Source organism: Micromys minutus (genome assembly GCF_963924665.1).
Source record: "Micromys minutus genome assembly, chromosome: 22".
In the NCBI taxonomy this organism is placed as follows: domain Eukaryota; kingdom Metazoa; phylum Chordata; class Mammalia; order Rodentia; family Muridae; genus Micromys; species Micromys minutus.
In genome coordinates, this window is record NC_137957.1 from 46719694 (window position 1) to 46744153 (window position 24460).

General features: G+C 39.4%; 2 protein-coding genes across 3 annotated transcripts; one reads left to right on the plus strand and one right to left on the minus strand.

Moving 5' to 3' along the window:
• Positions 1–1588: 1588 nt before the first annotated feature.
• On the minus strand, positions 1589–6265 carry LOC308434619 (four and a half LIM domains protein 1-like). 2 transcript variants are annotated; one of them, XM_080934963.1, is made up of 3 exons: positions 5938–6265; positions 5777–5861; positions 1589–3169 (listed from the first exon to the last, which is right to left on the minus strand). In XM_080934963.1, the coding sequence occupies exon 3, from the start codon at positions 2600–2602 to the stop codon at positions 1763–1765; it is 840 nt and encodes a 279-aa protein (XP_080791089.1). In that variant the 5' UTR covers positions 2603–3169; positions 5777–5861; positions 5938–6265; the 3' UTR covers positions 1589–1762. The 2 variants fall into 2 exon arrangements, with proteins under 2 accessions (XP_080791089.1, XP_080791090.1); XM_080934964.1 differs by lacking the exon at positions 5777–5861 and having other exon boundaries at positions 6066–6265.
• Positions 6266–6565: 300 nt separating this feature from the next.
• On the plus strand, positions 6566–22619 carry TMEM263 (transmembrane protein 263). The gene is made up of 3 exons (XM_080935259.1): positions 6566–6740; positions 15581–15647; positions 19733–22619. The coding sequence occupies exons 2-3, from the start codon at positions 15587–15589 to the stop codon at positions 20017–20019; spliced, it is 348 nt and encodes a 115-aa protein (XP_080791385.1). The 5' UTR covers positions 6566–6740; positions 15581–15586; the 3' UTR covers positions 20020–22619.
• The last annotated feature ends 1841 nt before the right edge of the window (positions 22620–24460 follow it).

Sequence of the window (24460 nt, forward strand, 5' to 3'; positions counted from 1 at the left end):
CAAGTTGCTTTTGGCAATTTTATATAACAGCAATAGGACAAGAATGTAAGACATATGATGACTCTCTTTCTCTGCAGAATTATGCTCAAAAGAATCTCCTTGCAGAGTGTTTCTTTCCCTGGTCCACTAGAACAGCAGTTCTCAACCTTCCTAATACATTTAGCATAGCTCCTCATGTTGTGGTGACCCCCAGCCATAGAACCATTTTTGTTGCTACCTCATAAATGTAATTTTACTGTTACAATTTTTTTGGAGGTTGTAGGTGACCGCTGTAAAATAGATCATTTGACCCATAGGTTGAGAAACACTACTCTAGAGTCTAGAGAATCCCACAAAAAGTTGGGTGGGAAGATAGTACCTACAAGTGAGTCTATGATGCAGCACCTCAGTCTCTGACATAGCCGGGACAATCTATTTGCAATTCAAAGGACAAATAACCACAGAAAGTCAATATTAGGAGACACAACTACCAGGAGCTGTTTTCTTGGTTACTTTCTTTTTGAGACTTTTTGAGGTTAATGATTGATCTTATGTCTGTCAGTTAAGACATTTTTGTGATAGCAATCTTAAAGCATTAAGGTAGAAGCTTCAGGATGAAAGCTGAGGCTATTCTTTTCTCTTTCTTTTGATGCTGCTTTTTGTAAGGCTACACTAAAATGTTAATAGTCACTGACAAAATGTGACATAGGCATCTATAACCACTCCTATAAGAACATGATAAGTACTCTCATTTTCACTTACTTTGACATTGTCTTATTATATATGTAATATCACAACAGAGAATAGTTACTGGATAATCCTATATTTCAGAGACGCAGCAGGTGGTAACCAAGGATCACCTATGAAGATTTTTAAGACAACCCTTATTCCCAGAGATCCAGCTAACCTCTTAAGAAAAAGTCCTAAAAAAGAACTTTGCAGTTTTCTTGAATATATGCACCAAGGGCAGGCAACGACTGTTACAAGGGATTCAACTTGTCTTGACTTTAAAATGTCATATTAATGTTGATGATGGCTTTGCATTTCTTGGCTACTCATTCAGTCACTTATACAGGATGAATCTCTAAACTGCATGGATGACTGAGGATACTCAGACATTGTCATGCTAGTTTCCAAATTCAAACTATTTCACTATTAAACAAAATATCATTAATTTAAAGTATAGGAGGGTTAGTTTTGCAAGCTTCTAGAAGTAGTTATTGTTAAGATGCTCTGAAACTGGCTTGTTTCCTTAGGTCAGCTTATGTTTGCAAACGTTTCCATGCTTTAAAATAGGAACACCTATGCTTCTTGCTTACATTGTGTGGTACATGGTTAGCACCTTTTGTGATTTATAAGAAACATGAAGAAGAAAATAATCCATATGGACAATCTAATGTTAGTATGTAGAAAAGGTCAGCTGAAAATTATGGCTAAGTTCAAAAGGTTTATTTTCTGGAACATCTCAGGGGAAGGTTTATTGCCCATGTTTCTCACTTATATCATGTGGCTATACGGTTAGCACTTTTCTGATCTCACACTGTAGAATCAACCTAACTTGGTCTTCCACCGCAACAACAGAGAAATTATGTTTTTGTTGCAAGGTTGCTGAATCCTAATATAATCGCTGTGTGTTCTTAGTTGAGTAGTACTATAAACTGTCAGAAAAGACAGAGGAGCAGCTTCACAGCCCATTCATCCCCTATGGATGGCGCAGCACAGAGACAAGAAGGACAAAAGCATGGTTCAAATGCCATTATACAGGATAGGAGCCCTTGTCAAGTTACAGCTTTTTGGCACATTCAGGACAGTACACCTGCTCATTATAAAACACAAAGTGCTTATTGGCTAGGTTTACAGAGCAGCTTTTGCAGTTGAAGCAGTAGTCATGCCAGGAATTTTGCTCATGGACCACCACACTGGCGCCTTTACCAAACCCGGTGATGGGGTTCTTGCACCCAGCACACTTCTTGGCTATATGGTTCTTGTAGCAATTCACGCAAAAATACTGGTCATCTATAGCAGTGAAACGCTGTCCACTCAGCTCCTTACTGCAGGAGACACACACAAAGCACTCATTATGCCAGGGCTGGTCCTGGTAACTGACTCCTCCAGACGTGATGGGCTTGTTGCATTTCGTACAATGCTTGGTAAACAAGGCTTCATGGCAAGCCACACAGTAGAATCCCTCATCTTTGGGAAAGAAATTTTTGGTTCCAATGATTTCCTTGCAGTTGCTGCAGACAAAGCAGTTTTGATGCCAGATGTTACCTTTGTATTCCACATTCTGGTCTCCTTCCACAATATTGTTGAGGCACCCTTTACACTTGGAGAAAGCCTCTTGAGTGGCACAATTGTTGCACAGGATCTTGTCATTCCAGGCCACAAAGGTCTCAGTAGCTAAGGGTTGAAGGCACTTGGAACATTGGAAGCAAGTGTTGTGCCAAAAGCGCCCCTTATAACACACCTCCTTGGAATCTGCACCTATGGGCTTTTGGCATTTCACACAGATATTGGCACAATGTGCATCAAAGCATGGCACACAGTAGTTGGATCCACTCTTCTGTATATACTTTTTACCTTGCAAGGATTCCTGGCAATGGTGGCATTTGAACTCAGACATGGCACCTTATATGGGGGAACCTCACACTGGATGTGCAGAGTACAGGATGTGCTTGGGATGAGTTGGATACAGTTGATAACAGCTATCAGTTGTTGCCTGGAGATGCTTGTTCATACAGTGTAGGCCATCTGCTGGATGATGGATATGAGGCTTTTAGTTTGGGATTGTTAGGCTTTACAGAAAGGAAGGTGTTGTGGGCTGTTTTCTAGGATCACTCTTCCTAGCTCCACTACTCATGTCTATCTTCTACCTAACAGCATGTTTTCCATGCCATAGAAATAGATGGTACAGATAACACAGAAAGAATTACTAACACACTTTAGCCAAAAATCACCAAGAATTCCTGCAAGCCAAACAGGATGTGTGATTATCACTCACTGGAGAAATGGAGAACACTTATCAAAGTGAATCACATGGTATCTTAGTAACAGGATGTCAGGCAGGGCTATTAGGATTTAGGATTATGGTAGATGTTTGATGGACAGTTCAAGTAGAACCTTCTTGCCTTACTTTCGTGATGAAGTAGGAGCGATTGATTGTATGATTTGTTATCTTCATAAATTTTACCTATAAAGAGGAAAGGCTAGAATGAGTAAAACTTTAACTGGTGAAGAAGTAATAGCCACTTACTAGTTTTCATTTTTATTTTGTTTATTCTGTTTGGTGACCTGGATTACATTCATGATATTGTCCAGGTTCAAATATTAGAAAGTAGTCTTATTTTTGTTTTGACCATTATTGATTGTTAAGTAGTTTTGCCTCATGCTGTTTGGCTTAACTGGAAAATACCAAGGCGTAGGTATATCAAGGCAGGTTCTAGCAATGTTACAGCCTCCTGATAGCACTGGGCCATTTGCTAGATTCTAGGGACTGTTTTTCTTTCTTAGAATAAAGTAGCTTGAGTGTAGTGGCTTTACCTTAAGCCCAGAACTTAGATCGAAAGCTTGAGGCCATCTTGGATTAAACAGTGAGTTCAAGACCACTCTGATTTACACAAAGAAAGTTCATCTCAAACAATATGATGGTTTAGAATTTGGGCTGTGGTCAGAAAAATGGACTGTAGAATTTTATCTTCAATGGTCATGAGGATGGACCCAACTATCTAATTTATCTGCTTCAGTTTCTTTGCATGAATATATAATATAATGCTTGCCTCATTATTGAAAGAAACGAGATGACACAGAATAACAGCTGTGTCAAATAAACTATACTTTAAAAAGGGTAGTGAGTCAAGAAAAGGCAAAACAGTTCAAATAATTATGCCAGAAAACCAGTAAGAATGTGAGAATAGAAAAGTATTATAACTTACAATGATAACCTATTCAAAGCTCCTGATTATCTAGTTCATTTCAAAGTACCAAAAGAATATATATATGTGTATATATGTATATATATATATATATATATATATATATATATATATATATATGACAAAGTGAATGTAAAAATGTGTTGCCCTTACACCCTTATACTAACTTGCCATATAAAGTCCAATAGAAATACTGTGATGATATGACAGACAATTCAACAAAGAAAATTATGTATGCAAAGTAGATCAATCCCTATACTGGGCAGAGAGTTGGGTCACTCTTTCAGCCTCAGAGCTGCAGCATATAATTCATGTTTTGCTTTCACAGTTGTCTTCTTTCTTGCTACTTTCTGGTCTTAACATTTTGACCTATCCCAGTCTGTTAAACAATGCCACTTCTAATTACTCCAGGGTCTCAATAAGGCAACTAACTCTCTGAATGTAACCAATTAGAGAAAAACTCAGGCACTTAAGAAACTAGAATTAACTAGGTACACCTAGTTTTTTTAGATTGGAGTTTAGGGCATGCTAGGCAAATACTCTAAACTGAGTCATAACCTCAGCTATAACTTATAATGTATTACAAGAAAGTTTTGCCTAAGTTACTGCATCAAGAACTCATTATTTGAAGACATTTAAAATAGTATCTAGAAATAAAGATATTACAGTGTTAGAATCAAGAACTACAATGGAGGTCAGCCTATAAATAAGGGCAGTCTACAGAATAAATTGAGGTTCCTTCTGGTTACATCAAAGTATCTGAAATCAAGATAACTTCAGGATAGAAACAATTCAATCAAGATCTACATACTTATTCTCATACAGACAAGAGTGGTTTAGAACGGAATGAGATGTTATTCTTTTTAGAAAAGAAGATGGCTTCAGAGAGTTGTGAGCTGCCATTTGGGTGTTGGGAACTGAACTCAGAACCTTTGGTAGTGCTCTTAGCCACTGGGCCATCTCTCCAGCCCTGGTTTTATTATTAGAGGTAAGGAAACCGAGACAACAAGAAATGACTGGGATGAGGTCTGTAAGAAACACTGGACTACCTGTATTTGTAGTTTCAGAAGGAGTCAAAAGCTCTCTAGTACCTTCATTGGTTTATGGAACAGAATAAACCACTGCTTTAAACTATGGCCTTAAATACTAGCAATGCTGTAAGTCAATTTGGAAAGAGAGTTATAAAGTGTAATTATGCATATTGTAATTTTGCGCAGAGTTCAATCTTGAAAGTTACCTATTAAAATCCTATTAAGAATTCAGGAGTCTGTGACAATGAAAGATAGGTACTCAGTTAACACCACAGTTCAGACTCTCCTAATCATCCATCTCATAGTAAAGTGATAAGATTACCACTCTAAGTTCTGTAAAACAAGATTATCATGATAATTTCAGCACTGTGATATGAATGGGCTTAATTCATTGATTTGATAATGGTTAAGCTGAAGCCACGCTCTGGTTCATTCTATTTAAGAACTGAAGCAAGGTTAGTGCCCTCTCAGGATTTTTTGTTGTTAATATCCTTTTTCTGAGACTTGTCAACACTCACTATTCAGTCACACCACGTTGATTTCTTTCATTTAAAAATTGAGGTCTCCTGTCCAGTGTATGTTTTCACTTGGTAATTAGGTTGTGAAAAGAAAAATATCACATTTTGGTACGAGTTCACAATTTACAAAGCCTCTTTACACCTACCGTCCCTTCTTAGCCTTTCAAAAAGCTTAGGGTGGATTTATTATCATCTTTAAGATGCTGAGAGTCAAGGAAAAGCTAGCAGCATCTATCTAGTCAGGCAGCCTTTGTGCCACGTCTCTCCTCTGCTCCTCCCAACAGCCTCCCTGGAAGCCCACTGTCCTGCTTCGCACCTGAAGCAGAGCAAGGCTGAATTCCCAGACTGCATCAACACTTCACAGGACTCCACCAGGAATGTCCCCCCAAGGCTGGAAAGACCTGAAGAAACAAACCCTAGTTAGGAAGTGACACCTTTCCTCCCTTTCCAGTTCCTTTCTCACATCAATGAACCAACCTTTTTCGTTACCAAAATTCAAGGCCTGGGCGCCCGCTGTGTGATGAGGGCGAACCTGACAGACTTCTTACGCTCAAGGAATCCAGAACAACAACAAAGCCACACAAACAAGCAAGGCCTCGCCTCACCCTATCACTTGGTGACCCAAGCTCGCAGAACGCCCTGGGGAGAACGGCTGACAGAAGGCCCTGCCCGTCACTCCCTCAGGGCAGCAGCTAAAGGTTGGAGCCCCTGGGCGAAGGAGAGGGAGACACTGGAGACCATGCCGCCCTCCTCAGGGGAGAAGTTCTAAATTCCCACAACCGTTAGTTCCCTCGAGCCCGCAGAGCGGCTGGGGACGCGGGCGAGGCCGGAGGCGCGCGCCTCACAGGGCAGCGCCCCCTCGCCCGCTCTGATTGGACGCCGGGGCGGAGGGGGCGGGGAGACCCCGGATGCGGCGCGCGCGCAGGCGGGCCGGGGGCTGCTGGGAGGGCTGCGCGCGCCGAGCGACCGGTGGGCGCGGGAGGGGGCCCGGGGGCGCGAGCGCGCGTGCGCGTCGGAACCCGAGGCGCGGGAGGGGGCGGGAGCTCCGGAGGCTGCGGAGGGGGCGGGTCGCGTCAGGCGCCACGTCCGCAGCCAGAGGCCGCCGCTGCCGCCGCCGCCGCCTCGGACCGAGAGTCTTCCGACTCCTGAGCCGGAGGAGAGCATCTGGGTCGCGTAGCCGCCCCGGGCCGCGTCAGGGCCTCTGCTGCCCCGGCCGCTTCTGCTGCCCTCCGCGCCACCGCTCCCTCCGTCCGGCCGCGGCTCCCGGCCCCGATCCCGCGGTGAGTGAGTCTGTCCCGTGGCGGGGGACGGGGGGGGGGGTGCCGCCGGCCTGGGTGGCTGCACTCCTGGCCCTTTCCGTTAGCCCCGTCTGCACTTCACCTGCGCGACCCGGGGCCTGGCTGCTGCAGCCTAGCCTTTTGGGGGACGCTGGACGGGAGGGGGATGGGCGGGAGTCGTGGGGGGCGTACGGAGGCATGGGGTCACCCCAGTGGGTCTGCGAGTTCGCGGGCGCGGTGTTTGCAATTTAGGGGAGTCGCTCCTGGAAGCCTGGACCTGATCTCTTGCCTTGAGTGTCAGGCTGGCGCGGAGGAGGAGATAGGGCATCCGAGGAGCAGCCCAGCTTCCTTGCCCCACTTAACTTCTGACCTGTTGATAAACGGTCCCGGTGGGTTCAAGTACACAGGGCTCGGCTCCAAGCGGAGATTCCCGCTGCTCTTCCTAAATCGGGAACTCCACTCCCACGCCTGTTCTAAACCCGCAGGTGTGGGAATGAAGTGGGGCACTGGCAGTGTCAAGGAGCGACTGGGGAGTCCTGGAGCAGCCGCCAGTGCAGTCACCGCAGACCCCAGGCTCAATCCAGAACCGAGCCTGCCATGCACAAGCAGCATCTAGACTAGCCCCGGAGCTTTCCACTCCGGATCGTATTGGATCGTCTCTCTTAAGCCAGTCGAACATTGGAATTCCGCAGGAGCTAGGGTGTGCTGGGTGGACAAGGAAAGGGCGGAGGAAGGAGGTGTCCAAGTCAGCACCAGCCTCTAGGGTCATTTTCTGCCTCTCCTGCCACGTCACTCCTCTGCTAAGGAATAGAAAAAAAAGACTTGCATGTGCCTAAAGGCTAAAGGTGGATCAATGAGGGGGAGCTAGGGCTGCTGGGAAGAGTTAGAAATACCTAGACTAGAAGGGAAATCTTACTAGATTGTATCTTGTGAACCCTACTAATCCAAAAGGAAACATTGTGGGTATTTGTATCTGCTATGTGTTAGTGCTTAAAACTTGAAGTTGTGGTTCAAGGGCTCTCACACCAACAGGTAAGTGTGTTTCTATTCTTGCTTTAACAACGTTTAATAAACTCATACACATCTGCTTTCATTTTTCACTTTCATTTTTTTTTGTCTTTGTTATAGCACTTACACCAGAAATTAAGTTCAAGGAAAACATCATTCGAAAGGTTTAAGTGATTTTTACATACAAATTCAAAAGTGAGGTGTTTGATTTTTTTTTTTTTTAATTCTGGGAAATTTTGGCTTTTTTGTTTCAGCCCTTGAGTTTTTGCCCCTTTCCTACGTTCTGATGATATTGTACCAGATTACGTATAATTAAAGAGTATGGTTGTTATATGTGTTCATTCATTGTCTCAACAAGATCTGGCACAACGCAGGGATGGCGGTATCTGTTGAACAAATGAAGTGTATTTTAGTGAGGGTGACAAAGGTACTGGTTCTCTGGCTTGGCAGAATATCTTAATCCCATTTCATGTTTCTTTTAAGAAAAATACTTAAAATTTCTATTTTGACACTCTCGATGATTTGTCACTTTGTGTGGTATTTTTAAACTTTTATTGATATTTTTTTTTCTTCTTTGCCAAACTTAGTGCCTTTCTTGTAGTCTATTTGCTGTCAATTTAGTCAGCAGGAACCACCTTTTATACAAATAGTGATCATTATTGTTTGCTACAGAAGCATGAAAACCAGCGAGGCGACGTCTTGCTGTGTATTGTTAGTATATGTGTAGCTTTGAAACGCCTCCGAGTTAGGTGTTGAAGGAATGAGGACATGCCAGTTTCCATACAGCACATGGAGAACTCCCTCCCTCCTCCTCAGATAGATTCTCACTCTAGAGCCTAGGCTGGCCTAGACCACCGAAATCTTGCTGTAGCTTCAGGAAAGCTGAGATTATGGGTGTGAGCCACCATGCCTAGCTTAGTCTTTTTCTTATACAGGAAACCTGTTACTTGTGTAACAAATGTTTAGAGTGGTTTGAGGGTAAAGTGTTGCACACTGTATTTTGTAGTTGAACTTTTTACTGTTAGCTTACTTGACTTTAGAAGGGTTATACCCAGAGGCCTTTAAGAAAAGATATTTTTAGATCTTGTCTTCTTTGTGATCCAAAATTAAATTTGTATATAAAATTTTACTGAAACCCTTAAATGACATTTCTCCATTAGTGATTTCATTTTTTTTCTTTAAAATAACCCACACATATAATGGAAGAAAAGGTTTCCAACAGGTGTTTGGTTGCTTGTTTCTATTATTGGAGTAAATTGCCCCCTAGGGAATAGTGGTATTGATATTTGCTCAATATATTTGCCAGCTGCTGTATTATTTTGTACTAGATAAGAATTATCCCTCTCCCATTATTTGCTGTTATGTTATACAGTCTGTATTAAAGAGGCCTTTTATTGTTAATATTATAATGGTTTATCCATGCCAGAACCAAAAGATTGAACTGTTTATAAAATAAATTAAGTCCTTTGCTTTGATCTAAAGGCTTTGCCATTATTGCCTTCTTTAGGAAAGCTTAAAAAAAAAAAAAAAAAAAAAAAAAACCTAGAAACTTTTATGCATCAGGAGCTCCTAAAGAGCAGATAATATATTAATATATTTTGCTTCTTAAGGAATGATCAAAGTAATTGCTTAAAAAGTGTATTCCCACTTAAATAAGTTTTAGGGTAGAGCAATGCCTGTACTGTCTAAATGCAGTTTAGTAGGGTTCATGTGTATGTTAATTAGTGACTCGGTGAGTTTAGAACAGATGAATTGTACAAAAATTAATAACTTATGGGGCTCAGTGGTTAAGAGAACTGACTGCTCTTCTAGAGGACTGGGGGTTCAACTCCCATCACCCACACAAAGGCTCACAACCAACTGTGACTCCTGTTCTAGGGAGTCGGATGCTCTTTTCTGGTCTTTACAGGCAGTGTATGCTCACAGTGCACACACATACATTTGTGTACTCAGGCCAAAACATATAAAATAAATATTTTTTTCTTATCAAAAGGTAAATTTTATATATTATTTCTTTTTGAAATACAGTCTTGTTTTCTAACTCTGGCTGGTCTGGAGCTCACGACGTGGCCAAGCTGACCTCAGACTCTTGGCAGTCCTGCCTCAGTCTTCAGGATGCTGTTGGGATTACAGGGTTGCAGGACACCTGGGTTCCTTCTCAAAATCTTAATTAAAACTTTAGGATTCAATCTTTTTGTGTGCATTGTAAAAACTAATGAGATTGTTTGATACTGGTCTTTTATACTAATCTGGGTTAACATTTCTAGTATTTGATCTTGATAGATTGTTTTAACATCTGTATTAAATTTCTAGCAAACTTTAGGAATCTTATAAATTCCTTTCTTGCTCTCTATGAATTTATAATAACTATTCAATGAATACTGAGTATTCATTTGAAGATTTGTTTTTGCTAGATTCTCTTCTTCAGCTGACTCTTAAATGCAATCAGTTGAAGGGTGTAAGTCCATTTTAGTCATTCATTAGCACAAGCACATCCCCCACCCTCCATAGATTAAGTCATCACTTAAAGCCACTGTCTAAACCTCAATTTGTCTCAGACTGTCTCAGCTTCTTAAGTACAATTGCCTAATGAATATTTTCTGTGGATTCCCCAAAGGCATCTTGTATAACTTTCTGTGGATGCTTTGAAGGCGTCTAAAATACAACTTGTTTAGAAGGCCCTCCATGAAATTTTTTTTAATGTATACCATCTTGATTATTATTTCTGCAGACTTAGTTGCTCATTCTAGAAATCTAACAAACTAGATTTTCCCGATAAGCTTGCTTTAATACCCAAGTTGGCTTTATACAGAAATTAAAATATCAGACATTAAGGACCTGAAGATGAAATAGTAAACAAACCTCAAACCCTTGTTCTCACAGGCCTTACATTCTAATAGGGATACATGTAAAATAGCTATTAAGTGATGATAAAAGCTATGAAGAAATCAGAGTAAAGTAAAAATATAGGCAGAGAAGAGAGTGCTTACCTAGACATCTTATAAGATGACCCCTTAATCTCTCCTATCCTGACAGCATGTTTTTGTTTTCTTGAAGATAGCCATTCTGATTGGGGTGAGGGGATCTACAGTTTTGATTGCATTTCCTTGACGGCTAAGGATATTGAATATTTTTTACTGCATATATTGGTTATTTATAGTTCTTTTGGTAGCTGTTTATTTCACTTGCCACCTAATTGGCATATTATTTGTTCTTTTGGTGTTTTATTTGTAAGTATAGTTTGGATATGAATTATCTGATCTCTGGTTGGCAAAGGTTTTCTATAGGCTGTTTGATCAATTCATTCTGCTGGTGTTTCCTTAGATGTTCTAAAGATTTTAGCTAGTGGCTTTTGTTTTTTAAAGGAGGAGGGGCTTAAGTGGCTCAAGGATTTGTGGGGATATAGTCCTGCACCACAAGGAAAGTATGTCAGAATTGATGGTATTGGAAACTTGTAGCAGACACTCCTTTCCTGGTAATGGACAAGAAATTGTAGCTAGTCTTTTTCTTTCTTTTTAATTGGATAGTCTCTGTATTTACATTTCAGATGTTATCCCCTTTCCCCCAATTCTACCCCCAACCCCTCCAATTGCCTCCATGAAGGTGCTCCCTCTCCCAACCATCCTCTTCTACCTCAGCGCCTTGGCATTCCTCTATACTGGGAAAACAAGCCTTCCCTGAACCAAAGGCCTCTTCTCCCATTGCTGCCAGAGAATGCTATCCTCTGCTGCATATGCACCTGGAGCCATGAGTCTCTCCATGCAAACTCATTGGTTGGTGTTTTAGTCCCTGGGAGCTGTGGTGGGTTTGGTTAGTTGATAATTTTGTTCTTCTCATGGGGTTTCAGACCCTTTTAGCTCCTTCAGTCCTTTCTCCAGCTCCTTCATTGGGGTCCCATGTTCAGTTCTATGGTTAGCTGCAAGCATCCTCCTCTGTATCAGTATGCCTCTGGCAGAGCTTCTGAGGAGGAATCCATATCAGATTTCTGCCAGTAAGGACTAATTTGGCATCAGCAGTAGTATGTAGGTTTAGTGGCTGCATATGGGATGGATTCCCAGATAAGGCAGGATGATCTTTTCTCCAATCCCTGTTCCTCTATTTGTCTCTTTATTTCCTTCCATAAGTGTTTTGTTCTCACTTCTAAGAAGGACTAAGGCATCCACATTCTGGCCTTCCTTCTCTTTGAGCTTCATAAGTTCTATGAATTGTTTCTTGGGTATTCAAGCTTTTGGGTTAGTATCTGCTTATCAGTGAGTACATACCATGAGTGTTCTATTGTGACTGGGTTACCTCACTCAAGTTCCATCCATTTGCCTAGGACTTTCATGAACTTACTGTTTTAATAGCTGAGTAGTGCTCCATTGTGTAAATGTACCACAATTTCTGTATCTATTTCTCTGTTGAAGGACATCTGGGTTCTTTCCAGCTTCTGGCTATTATAAATAAGGCTGCTATGAACATGGTAGAGCATGTGTCCTTGTTAGATGTTGGAGCTTCTTTTGAGTATGTGCTCGGGAGTGGTATAGCTGGGTCCTTAGGTAGTACTATGTCCAATTTTCTAAGGAACCACCAGACTGATTTCCAGAGTGGTTGTACTAGTCATAGGTAGTTTCTTAAAGCACAGAAACACAGATCTGGCATTGTTATTCTGCACAAGGTTTCTTGTTGCCTATCCACAGAAGGATAAAGTCAGTTCATGTTGTTAAGATTAATGTCTATGTTATAAGGCAGCTGTGATCTATAAGTGGTGGTATTCTATTTTGGATGTAAGAGAGATATTATATCTATATCTATATCTACCTATTTATCTATGTATATTGCACACACACATTTCTTTTCTTTTTTTTTTTTTTAAGGTTCTCTATCTGAGTGTGGTACATACCTGTAATCCAAGCACTTGGAAGGCAGAGGCAGAGTTTTCTGTGAGTTTGAGGCCAGCTGGGTTTACAAAGCAAGTTCTGGGACAGCCAGTGTTGTGACAGAGAAACTGTCTCTAGGGGGAAAATGGTTCTTTAGTAAGTAAAAAATGTAAAGCCATTAGTAGGGAATTTGTGAGATGGACACTTGAATACAGTTGGAATCATATTCACATATATTTTGAATTCCAGTTCAAATATATAAGATGAACTTGGGAGTGGTGGCACATGCCTATGATCCTATCACTGTGAGACTGAGGCAGTATTTGAGTTCCAGGTCAGCTTTGGCTACACAGGAGACTCTGCCTAAAAGATAAAAAGAGAGAGAGAGATAAGATGTAGGTATGCAAGTAATTTTTGTATTTCTGTATAGATTATCATAGCTTCTATTGATCATGTTGACCATCAGCAATTGACCATGAGTTTCTATGTATATAGATTTGTATGTTCTATAGTGGGATATAATGAACAATTTATATAGAACTGTCTCTCAAATTAACAGTCTGTTAGGAGAAGAAAGTGGCCATATAATAGTTTTTTTTTTTTTTTTTTTTTTTTTAACCACAGAAGGAACTGATGTATTTTCCCAGGATTTTCTGCATGTTTTGCTTTAGAGTCTGTTAAATAATATTCTCATTTTAGGGCTAGGACTGGAATATCTTAGTTTCTATTTTAAATCTCTTAAAGTTGTTTTTCCTTTGTCATATATTTTATATCAGTTGGGATTCAAACTTAGCTTTCTAAAGCTAGAGTCCTGAACAGTGCAGTATACTTTGTTTTGTTCTTACCATGTTTATAGATATGAATAGAAATAAATGTAGCATTCTACTTTGAGTTTTTTAACTAAGTCAAGTTAGTCAAGAATTTTGGCTAGGAACAAAGAACCAACTGACACTTTTCTTTTTTCTGTGCAAGATTGCATAGGTTTCTTGTTACTTTTTTAATCATAAGAAATGATGTGCTAAATTCATGAGGCCGACCAGATTAGGTGCTGCTACTAAGTGTCTTGAGTCAGGACTTTTACCAGAGCAAATGAAAGATAGTTATTATTACATGATTTATGTTGTTGGATTTTAGGCCCACTGAAGTTTGTTTTGGGATTTAGGTTGTAGAGTTATAGCAAGATATATTACATGAAATTAAAATTACCTTTGAAAATCTCTATTTTTACAGTCTGCTCTGTCTCCTGTACCTAAATCTCCAACAGGTCTTTGTGCTCAGATTCCAGGCTGAGCCCCCATACCTGTTTTAATATTTAATTAACACTGTAAACCAGAACATCTCATTCCTCTGTTCACGGTGTCTCACTGGTTCTCCAGCTCACTACTAAAAGCCAGTCTCCACCACTGACTGCTGCAAACCACTTAGTGATTCCATCTCTTAGTGCCCTTTGGTGGCGTCTCTCTATTCTTTATCAGCTCCTGTTTCTGACTGCTCCTGGTAAGCTTTTACCTCAGGGCCCCTTTTTCTTGCTGTTCTGCTTGAGGATTCTTCCTTTAAATATCTTTACCTCTTGTGGAATGTACCCGAAATGAAACCTTCACAAATTATTCATTTAGAATACCACATTTTCTTCTTTTCTGTTCCTCCACGTTGATAGCTTTTGCCACTGCTTGACATACACTATAGTGTTAATATATCGTCCTCCCCAACTAGTGTGACTTCTGCCCAACATGACTTCATTGCCCTTTGTACCTAGAACGTTGTTTAGCTCAAGTTTGTACTTAATCACTACTTGTTAATTAGTGTATTAAAGTTCATGGTACAATTTCACAATGTCTTTTTAAATTCTTCATTTTGTGTATGTGTGTACATGTTTGCATGTGTAAGATGGTCTGCAGGTGGGTAAGTACATGTAAGTGTGTACACGTAGAGGCCAGGGAGGAACATTTGTTGTGTTCTTTAGTCAGCTCTCCATCTTACTGTTTTTGAGACACGGTCTCCCACTGAAGCTGGAGCTCTTAATTAGTTAGAATGGCTGGCCATCAAGCCTCATAGATCTTCAGCCTCCTCAGCACTTCTGGGTTTACAAGCATATACCCAGATTTTAAGTTTTTTCTTTAAAGTGGGAATTGGAATTTAGAACTAAAGTTCTCAGTGTTTGTGTGGTAAGCACTTGACTGACTGAGCCATCTGCTCAGCCTCTTCGCAGTATCCAATAAAGATCTGTTGTTTATGCATGGATATAACTTAGTCCTTAGAGACATAGGGCAAACACTTAGTTGACTGTAAGGCCTTAGAGACATAGGAAAAAATACTTATTTGATTGCTGGAATCACAATCCTAGTTTTCTGTCCAAGCAAGATATCATAGAGTTAGTTTTAGGTTCATCTTGTCTTGTCTTTACTTAGTCATGTTTATTTTTTTTTACAAAAGCAAGTATTTTCAGATCATAAAGGAATTTGGAAAAGGAATTCTAATCATATTTTCCTTTTCTTAGAAGAGTATTAGTTCTTAAATTTCTTTTATATCTTTACTCAGAATTAATCATAGTTTGTTTTTCCACAGGTTTTTCAGTTCTCTCACTATTTGTGTATATGAGAGAAACAAACCATTCAGATCTTTTGCTGATTCAGATTAGGTGTTATGTGCTCAGAGAGGATCTTATTTCCCCTTGCGTTTTATTGTTGGCCGGCTCTCTTCCTAGCAGTCTTCTGTGTAAGTAGCAGTGCCACAGTGAAAACAAGGAAGGGGAACTTGTGTCAGCATTGCTGTCCTTCCTTAGTGCTGCCAATAAGATTTGTACTGTCCCTTGGTGTGATTTCAAGTCTTTTGTAAACTCTGCAGTTTAAATAGAGATAGGATGAGTTACTCTCTGGTGGGTACTTTAAAATGTTCTTTATCTTAATAAAATGGTTTAGGTTATTTAACACAGCATGCAAGTGATAGTCTTACTTTGAAATATGTTTTGCTTTATAGGTGATCATGAACCAGGCAGATAAAAATCAAGAAATTCCATCTTACCTCAGTGATGAACCCCCAGAAGGTAAGCATGTACCCAGCATTAAAGATGGAAGGGATATGGCTGTAAATTAAAGATATGATCATTTAAAAAATTAAATGCAAAAAATCACAGCCTTTATATGGTCAATGGACATGTTCCAAAAATAACTGAGCGTTTAATAAGAAAATACAGATTTTGGTATATAGAGATACAGTTTCTATTACTTAAAGTTTATTTTCTTGTCACACTTTAAGACCATTTCACAAGCAAAAACATCTTTTTACTTGCAAAAGTGTAGGAGGTGCAGGATGGACTGTTTATTTTTGATGTCCTGCATCCGAACACACCTAATTGAAGATGTGAGGGTTAAAGTCTAACTGACACAGCTCTGTTTTTATATGTGGACTTGGGCATCACTTCATTTGTCTTTCTAAGTCATAACTATTTCAGCTTGAAAACTGATGTGAGTTACTCTTACATTTGCTTCTAAAATTCTTGGAAACACAGTTTGTCTCCTCTCCCCTGGTATCCTAACTCTGTACAGAGATGGCCGTCTTCAGACTTTAGTTGTGGTTTTGGTACAGACTTTCTAAGCCTGATAGAAACAATGACCTCCTTGGGGAGCTGCATGATCCTGGGCTGGATGTCCTAACTTTAGGTATTGCATTTCTTCTCAGTTCTGTTTTCCCTGTCTGAAAGTTTCTTCCAGTATTGTTAGTCACAAATCAAATTTCTGGGAAGATATAAAAATAAATAAAAATAAAAATCTTACAGGCAAGCCTAAAAGAAGATGATTGCACTTGTTGGCCATGGCGGCTGGCACATGTAATCCCAGCATTGTGACATAAAAGCCAGAGGATCTCAAGTTCACAGCTCGGCTACATAGTGAGCCCTACCCCCACCATGAATGAGGAGGAACTATGTAATTGGTTTAATTTAGTTTAAGGCAGGTAACCTGAAAATATTAGCTTAGCTTTTTGCTTTAAAAAAACAATTTGTATAAGTTTATTATATATGTTGTATATGAAATTTATAAATATATATATATTTGAATGTATGTTTTCTGTTTCTATGCCTTGATTTTTAAAAACTTGTTAACCATGTGTAATGGTACATGTATTTAATCACAGTACTCAGGAGGCAGAGGCAGGCAGATCTCTGTGAGTTCGAGACCAGCCTGGTCTACAGAGTGAGTCCCAGGACAGCCAGGGATACATAGTGATAACCTGTCTTGAAAAACAAGACAAAACCCCAACTCTGTTTTCTTTGGAGACAGGGTCTTTCTCTGACAAGTATGTGCCATCATTCCCCGATCCTTAGCTTTAGGAAAAGATTTTGTATTATGATACACATATTTGAGATACGGTCATCTTCTTTAGCCTGGCTACCCTCAAACTGGAGTCTTCTTGCTGCTCCAGTACTCTAATTTTATAATCAACATTTAATTTTGTTATATATCTTATCATTTTATAACTCATATAGTACCTATACGTTAAGTCTTTTATTTTTAGCCATTCAAAAAGTTAAAATTGTGCTTAGTAGTTTTAATATTTGTGTTTTAAAAACAAATTTATCAGTAAATATATCTTATATGTGTAATATTTTGTTGGTTTTTAATATTTATTTTTCATATTTAAATACAAGTATGTTGGAATTTAGCTGATTTTCCTTCCCCCATGTCCCACTTCCTTTCTCATCTCCTTTCTGTTTCCAGGCCATATGTGTTCCTTTGCCCCTGTGTCCCCTTTTCCTTACCGTTTCTTTTTGCCTTCTTTTGGTCTGTTTTAGATTTTTAGGTTTTATCTGCACTTCCTCCCACTTGTATACACATGTCTTTTGAAGCTAGGATTCTAATTATGAAAGAGAATATGCAATTACTTCTTTCTGGGTTTGAATCACCTAGCTCAATACTTTCCAAACCCATTCATTTTTCTTTACAGCTGAATATAATTCCACTGTATATATGTACCACATTTTCTATATCATCTCTTGATGGGCATTCAGGCTGGTTCAATTCCTTTGCTGATGTAGATAGGGTAGCAGTGAACATAGATGTGCAAATACCATATTATGGTATGCTCTCTTTGAGGATGTACCCAGGAACGGCATAGCTCTGTCATACAATAATTTTATTAACTTTTTGAGAGACCTTTGTATATAATGGTTGTACTGATTTGCATTCCTTCTAGGAATGAACAGGGCTCCTCTTTCCTCACCAACATTCACTATTAGTTTTAAATTTTTGTTTAGAGACGAGGGTCTCTATGTCTGGCTGGTCTGGAACTTGGTATGTCGATGGGGGAAATCAGAGAAAACAATTTTGATTGCAGATGCCATACTGACCGTTGGCATGTTAAGATGGAAACTAAGCACACACAGATATGTCTGCCTGGCCCTGCTTCCTGAGTGTTGAGATTGAAGGTTATGCCACTGCAGCTGACCTTATTAGTTTTAACGCTAGCAATTCTTACTTGGGTGAGATGGTATCTCACAGTAGTTTTAATTTGCATTTTTCCTGAGGGCTAAGGATATCAAACACTTTGGTTCATGCTTTTTGTGCCTGTGATTTTTTTTTTTTTTTTTTTTTTTTTTTTTTTTTTTTTTTTTTGTGCTTTAAGAAAATCTGGATATTCGTTCTCTGATATACAGCGGGCAAAGATGTTCTTCTGTGGGCTGTTTGTTCTTCTTATAGTTTCTTATGCTCTGCAGTACCCTTTTAATATCATGTAGTTCCAATTGTTAATTCTGAGTGCTATTTCCTGCCTGATGCACTATTTGGAATAATCAGTAATGTAATTATTAGAATTAGTAGCCCCAGTTAGAATGTAAAGTTTCTAAGCAATGAAAAAAAAGTCTTAAAACAAATCTGTGCCTTGTGTCTTACAAAAGCTCAAGTTTAGAACTTCCAGATAGGAGATTTGTTACCTAGTTGATACTGTTTGTATATCTTTATAAATCTCATCACTGTTTGGAGAGAAGACAGGTACACTCTGGTAACTGCTTTTGCCAATTATCTTTTGTGCTTTACATTATCTGATTCCTGGAACTAGATTTGGAGAGAATAAAGTGAAAGGACAATGCCATTTTAATATTATTTTGAAGATTTTTTTTTACCATGTGTCCCCTCTCCTCAAAGTCTTTAGAGATACCCAGAGTACCTTCAGAACCACATTATATGAAGTTGACTATTTTGATAGTTAGTAACTGCATCCTGAATAAGAAGTTGAAGGCTACATGTTTTTATTTTTTCATATTTAGTCTCTATAACATTTCTTTTTATAAAATTTTTTCCTTTTATGTATAAGACTTAGCTTTGAGCCACACATATGTGATATACTCCTGGGTAGACATGGATACATATCTACTTATTCCACAAAGGGAACTACTGATATACCAGAGTACAACTTGGTAAACCAATACATTTATTTGGGGCTACTTACAGAAGTAGAAGTGACCCAAAGACAGCTGCATCACTAAAGTCCACTCTAGTATGGGTGGCAGCTCACACTCTTCAGCCTACAGGGAACTCAACAGGTTGGAGAGTAATCCCTCTCAGGTAGCTCAGCTGGTCTCTCTGCTTCTTTCAGATGCCTCAGTTTGTCTGAATGTCTTTAACCAGTCCTTATAGTTTATATATGCTTGGAGAAGGAGGGGAGTAGTGAATCTGGTCAGTTTCAAGAACTTCCTGAAGCTTTTCTGATTTACTTACTGAGCTTTAGGAGCTTCTGTGTAGAATGGAACGTTTACCTTCCTTTTAATAAAATATTCTGTGTCTTACCTTAGCCAGCTTCACTTCAAAATGGAAGATTTTAATCTCAGAGGAAATTGCTACGTAACACTATGTGTGGTGGTGCATACCTATAATTTCAGTGTTTGTGAGGTGGAGGTAGGAAGATGGTGAATTTGAGGAAAGCATGGACTACATTAACAAGACCTTGCTTCGAAAGACTTGGTTGAGGACCAAGGTATACTATAAGATACCGCAGCTGTACTCAGGCAAGAGCTCCGTACTGTTCACTCAGTATGGTGGAGCCTGTCAGATTAAGATTGTGAGGAAGGTTTCTTAATGATTTGAACTGTTCTTAGAAAGACTTGCATTTGACTGTCATACCATTTTCTCTTACTAGGGTCCATGAAAGATCACCCACAGCAGCAGCCAGGCATGTTGTCTCGAGTGACTGGAGGTATCTTCAGTGTTACAAAGGGAGCTGTTGGTGCCACCATTGGTGGTGTGGCTTGGATTGGTGGAAAGAGTCTGGAAGTGACCAAAACAGCTGTTACAACTGTGCCTTCCATGGGAATAGGGCTGGTGAAAGGAGGCGTGTCTGCTGTGGCTGGAGGGGTGACAGCTGTTGGGTCTGCTGTTGTAAATAAAGTGCCCTTATCAGGAAAGAAGAAAGACAAGTCTGACTGAGAGAGTACACTTGCTCTCCACAGCATATGATGCCAGTGGCATTGAACAGCTCAATTACAGACTACAACCAAGTCAACTGCTAAATGGCTGTGTTGAAGGTATCGGTGACTGGCTGCCTCCAAACCAAGAAGAGACCAATACTTGCAGTGTATGAAGGCTTCGCATCCTTAAGTTCAGCTTTTTATCTGGTAGAATGTTACACGTGCTCAGTTGTAACTGAAGATATGGTATGTTTAAATATTTGCTCCAAGTCTTTCAGTTTGACTAAAAAATGTGAAAGTTCAACTTAGTAGATGATTTACAGTTCCATGTGTACAGTGTACCAGGTATTCATATGACCCTTACGAAGGGACTCGGACTACATAACTGTACCTTTGATGTGCCTAATAGTTCAGATGTCTTAGTTTTTATAACTCTAGTGGTTAGGCCAAGAAGCATTCTTATTTAAACTGTCAGAAAAGTAGCAGGAATTCAAAAGTTTAGAAGACAAATGGTTTTATGATATTGTTAAGTGTTTTTTTTTGTTAGATAAGCATTCTATTTGTTTAATCATTGATGCCTTACAAAAGAAAACATCTTTTCTAATAACCTTAAATATGCGCAGTTCTTATAATTATCAGTGAATTCTTTTAAAGGTTGTAAAACTAGTTTCCCTCTTAAAAATCTCAGGAGTATTGAGGTAAAGGAGTTTCCTGGTGTCGGTGGGTAAGATAGTTCTTGTTAGCTGTTGTGAGTAGTTAACATGAAACATATGCTTTAGCAGTTGGACTCATGGTCCCATCATTAACACACCCCACAGTATCTATGGAGCATTTCTTAGCTCATCAAAAGCTGTGTGGGAAGTTTCATATTGAGAAGGCATAAATATTAATTTTTAAGTTCTTATAATTATCTGAAGAATCTAAGATAGTCCTTCATGCTTATTCTTTCTTAGGATGTCTTAAATTATTAGTAGTAATTCCTTTAAAATGCAGTAAAATCAATCATTAATATATGAGGACTGACTCTTCAAGTGAATGAGATGAGCTCCATACATTGGCTTTGAATAAAAAAAATACATAAGTGCTTTTGATGACATATATAGTTTTTTTTTCCCCTTTTGAGATGGGGTCTTCTAAAGCCCAGGCTGGTCTTGAACTGGATATGTAGCCGAGGATATCCTAATTGAGCTTTCACCTCCCTATTGCTGGGATTCCATGCATGAGATGCCATGCTTGGTGTGTGTGATTTTGGGGATGGAACCCTGGGCTGCATGCATAGTACACAAGTACTGTACCAACTGAGCTGTGACTGCAGTGAAAGTTATTCATGGCTTTAAAACATGTTCTCTTACAAACCTTTAAAGCAGCCATGACATACCATTTCTCCAGCTGGTTTTGGGTAGGGGCTTGAAGGTTTTTGATATGGATGGTAAGTGTGTTATGTCTTAATGTGTCATCATAGCTCACTCATTCTCACAGAATAACTCAGAAGTTCATTTCTTTTTGTCTTAATGCCTAATTTCATGGAAATTTATAAGTGACAGATATATTTGGCATATATCTTATAATCTAAGCCTGAAAAAAAATCTTAATTTTTTTTTATAGCTAAAACTAGAACTCTGTCCCCATTCTGCTCCTTCTAACTCTGGAGAAAGGAAGGGAGTGGCCTTGACATAAGTCAGATGTACTGTTCCCGAGAACAGGAGATCACCAGAATAGACAAGTTCAGATGTTCGCAACTCTATTAGTAATGTGGACCAACAGTTGGATGAAAATATAAATTTAAAAAGCATCCATAAAAGCAGGGCTGTCAGGCAAACCTACAATTGAAACCTTATGCTTATACGAAACTTAAAATCACTGGATTGAACTTAGAAAGGGTTAAACGCTCACTTATTTCATGCAGTAGCATTTAAGAGACATGTACATCTGGTGAAATGTCTTAACAAGTGGTATTTTAATAACCCATTCTCAGTGATCTAAATAATGGCATTGGAGAACTTGATTCCTGCTCTTTAGAATTTATTGATTCATTGCTGGTTTGTTAACTTAAAGGCTCTGCTATACTTTGTCCTTGAATTAGTCTAAGTGTAGGCTTAGTATACTATATGCTTGCATATTTATTTTCAACTTTGCTTGTCTTTAAGATCACTTGAGGAAAAATGGCTATAATTAATTTCTGCTACAGAAAAGCCAACTGGTAAATTCTCTCAATTGCCCTAAACGCTAAAGTGCAGTGTGGTTCAGAGGGGCTTTTATGATAGCAGAGAACTGTACAAATGCACAGGCAGCTGTAGCTCTAACCGAAATGAACTTGCCATTTGATGATGTGTGCAGCTATATGCCTGAGTCTCTTCTAGTTTATTTACATAGACTAGCAGTTTGACCTGTTAAACAGGACTAGTTCACTTTGTTGTATATACCTGGAGGTATCTGTTATTTGGCTCCTTTTTTTTGCGTGGGTTTTGGCGCAATGAAGATAAATTTGTGTGACCCACTTGAATGGCTGATCTAATAATGTTAACATGAATACTGTGTTTAGTGAAATGTCAGATGGAAATGCCTGATTGAATAATTCTGGGATTTTTGTATTAAAGGGATGGGAAAGAACACTTGAATCTGATAATAAAGGACTATGATCTGCAAAGATGGAATGTTTCATAAAGATCTACAGAAATAAAGGGAATTTGTAAAAATGATCATTTTAAGTTAAGATTACGTAGGGGTTCAGGAAGAGCTGTAGCCACCTTTTTTTGGTGATACTTTACCAACGTGATATGGATGTAGACACACAGTGACGTATAAACACAGACGACTAAGAGTCTGCAGATTAGATGTGTAGGTTTTGTCTAAGGACCTTTGTGGGTATTCTTAGGCACGCTAAAGTGTGAAAGCTGAGGATTTAGACCAGGAAACACTTTTCTGTGTATGTAGTTAGGATTGCTGCTGCAGGGATCCCATGTCTGCGCACCAGCATTTCCTGTGTGAGTCTAGGAATTAAACCTAATTAGGTTCTAATGTCCCGAACCCTTCTCTTCCATCCATATCAACCCACTCTTCATTGCCTGCTCACTTCCCTACCCCACCAGTCACTCTTGATAAGTCAGCCAGTGATTGCCCTTTTCCAAATTCATTGCCCACTTCTCTACATCTTAGTTGGCTCTGTGACAATCTCATCTACAGCCATGACTGAATACCACAGCAATGCAAGTGGTACTGATGTTTACCTCTACCTCTGACTTGTCACAGCTTCATTCTTGGCCACTTGCCTGTCACTAACCACCTCACAGTTGACAAGTAACTGTAGAGGACCTTGTAGTCTGTAATGCTTTCCAGACCTGCTTTAAGAAAGTGAGCACGTGCATGTATTACTGGTGACTGCCAGGACAAAAGACCAGAGGTTCACCATCACACTTAGTATGAACTCCTGATCCTCATATAGACCAGAGATGCTTCTCATTTTGTGCTACACTGAATGAGGCACATGTTCTTTCTCTCTCACACATGTATGTATATATTCAAGTACACAGTTGTGATTGGATTCAAGGTGAAGCGTGCACTCTGTTCCTAGGCTGCAGCTGCCAACAGCTGGTCTTAACATTTTTCTTGACAGTCCTAAGTGTTTTGGTTAAGTGCCTTACTTTGAGTCCTACTGTAGAAGGATAAGTGTTCTTAACTCCTGGGCGCTTGTTACCATTCAGTATCCCAACTAAAGAACTGAACAGTATACTTGTATTGGCTAAAAGAACGGAAAAATGAGATAAAGGCTGCATTTCTCATTCTATTTGAGAAGCTGTGCTAGTCAATGTTGTTCATTAAAACCAAAGAATGCTACAGTTATTACAAACTGTACATACTTGAATGTGAGCCAGTCTTTATCTGGGTAATGTTTATCTTAGAAAAGGAAGTGGAAACACTACAAGTGAAATTGGTACCACATGAAGGAGGTTTTCAGGCTTTCTAGGAAGCTACATTCATTTCAGTTAAGCATGAATTAAGTTTGAAATCAGTTTTCATACCTCTCCCCTAATCTGTTTGCATTCCTTCCTTTTGCTGTGCAGGGAAAGGTGAACAATCTTCTGAAATTGAACAGAATTCAGATCTTAATAAATTAGGACTCTGCTATGAGCCTCATTTGTAAAATGAGGAACAAAATGAATGTGCATGTTTTTAAGAGATTTTAAACTGACCACAGAAGTAGGCCCTTGATCCTTCTGGATGAATAACACTCCTCAAAGATACTCATTCCTAACACAAGGTGAAGTTAGCTCTCTCTAAAGGAATGTGTTGCTGGCCTGTGACTCACGGCTGGTGGTGAGGAATTATACTTCGGTAGCAGATCATGGAAGAGGTGTTCTTGTACTCTGGTCAAGAGTGTGCACTGTCAATTTCTTCAGAATGATTTGTGTGACCTACCATACTCCTGCTGCTTAATATATAATGTTTTAGAATAACAGTTC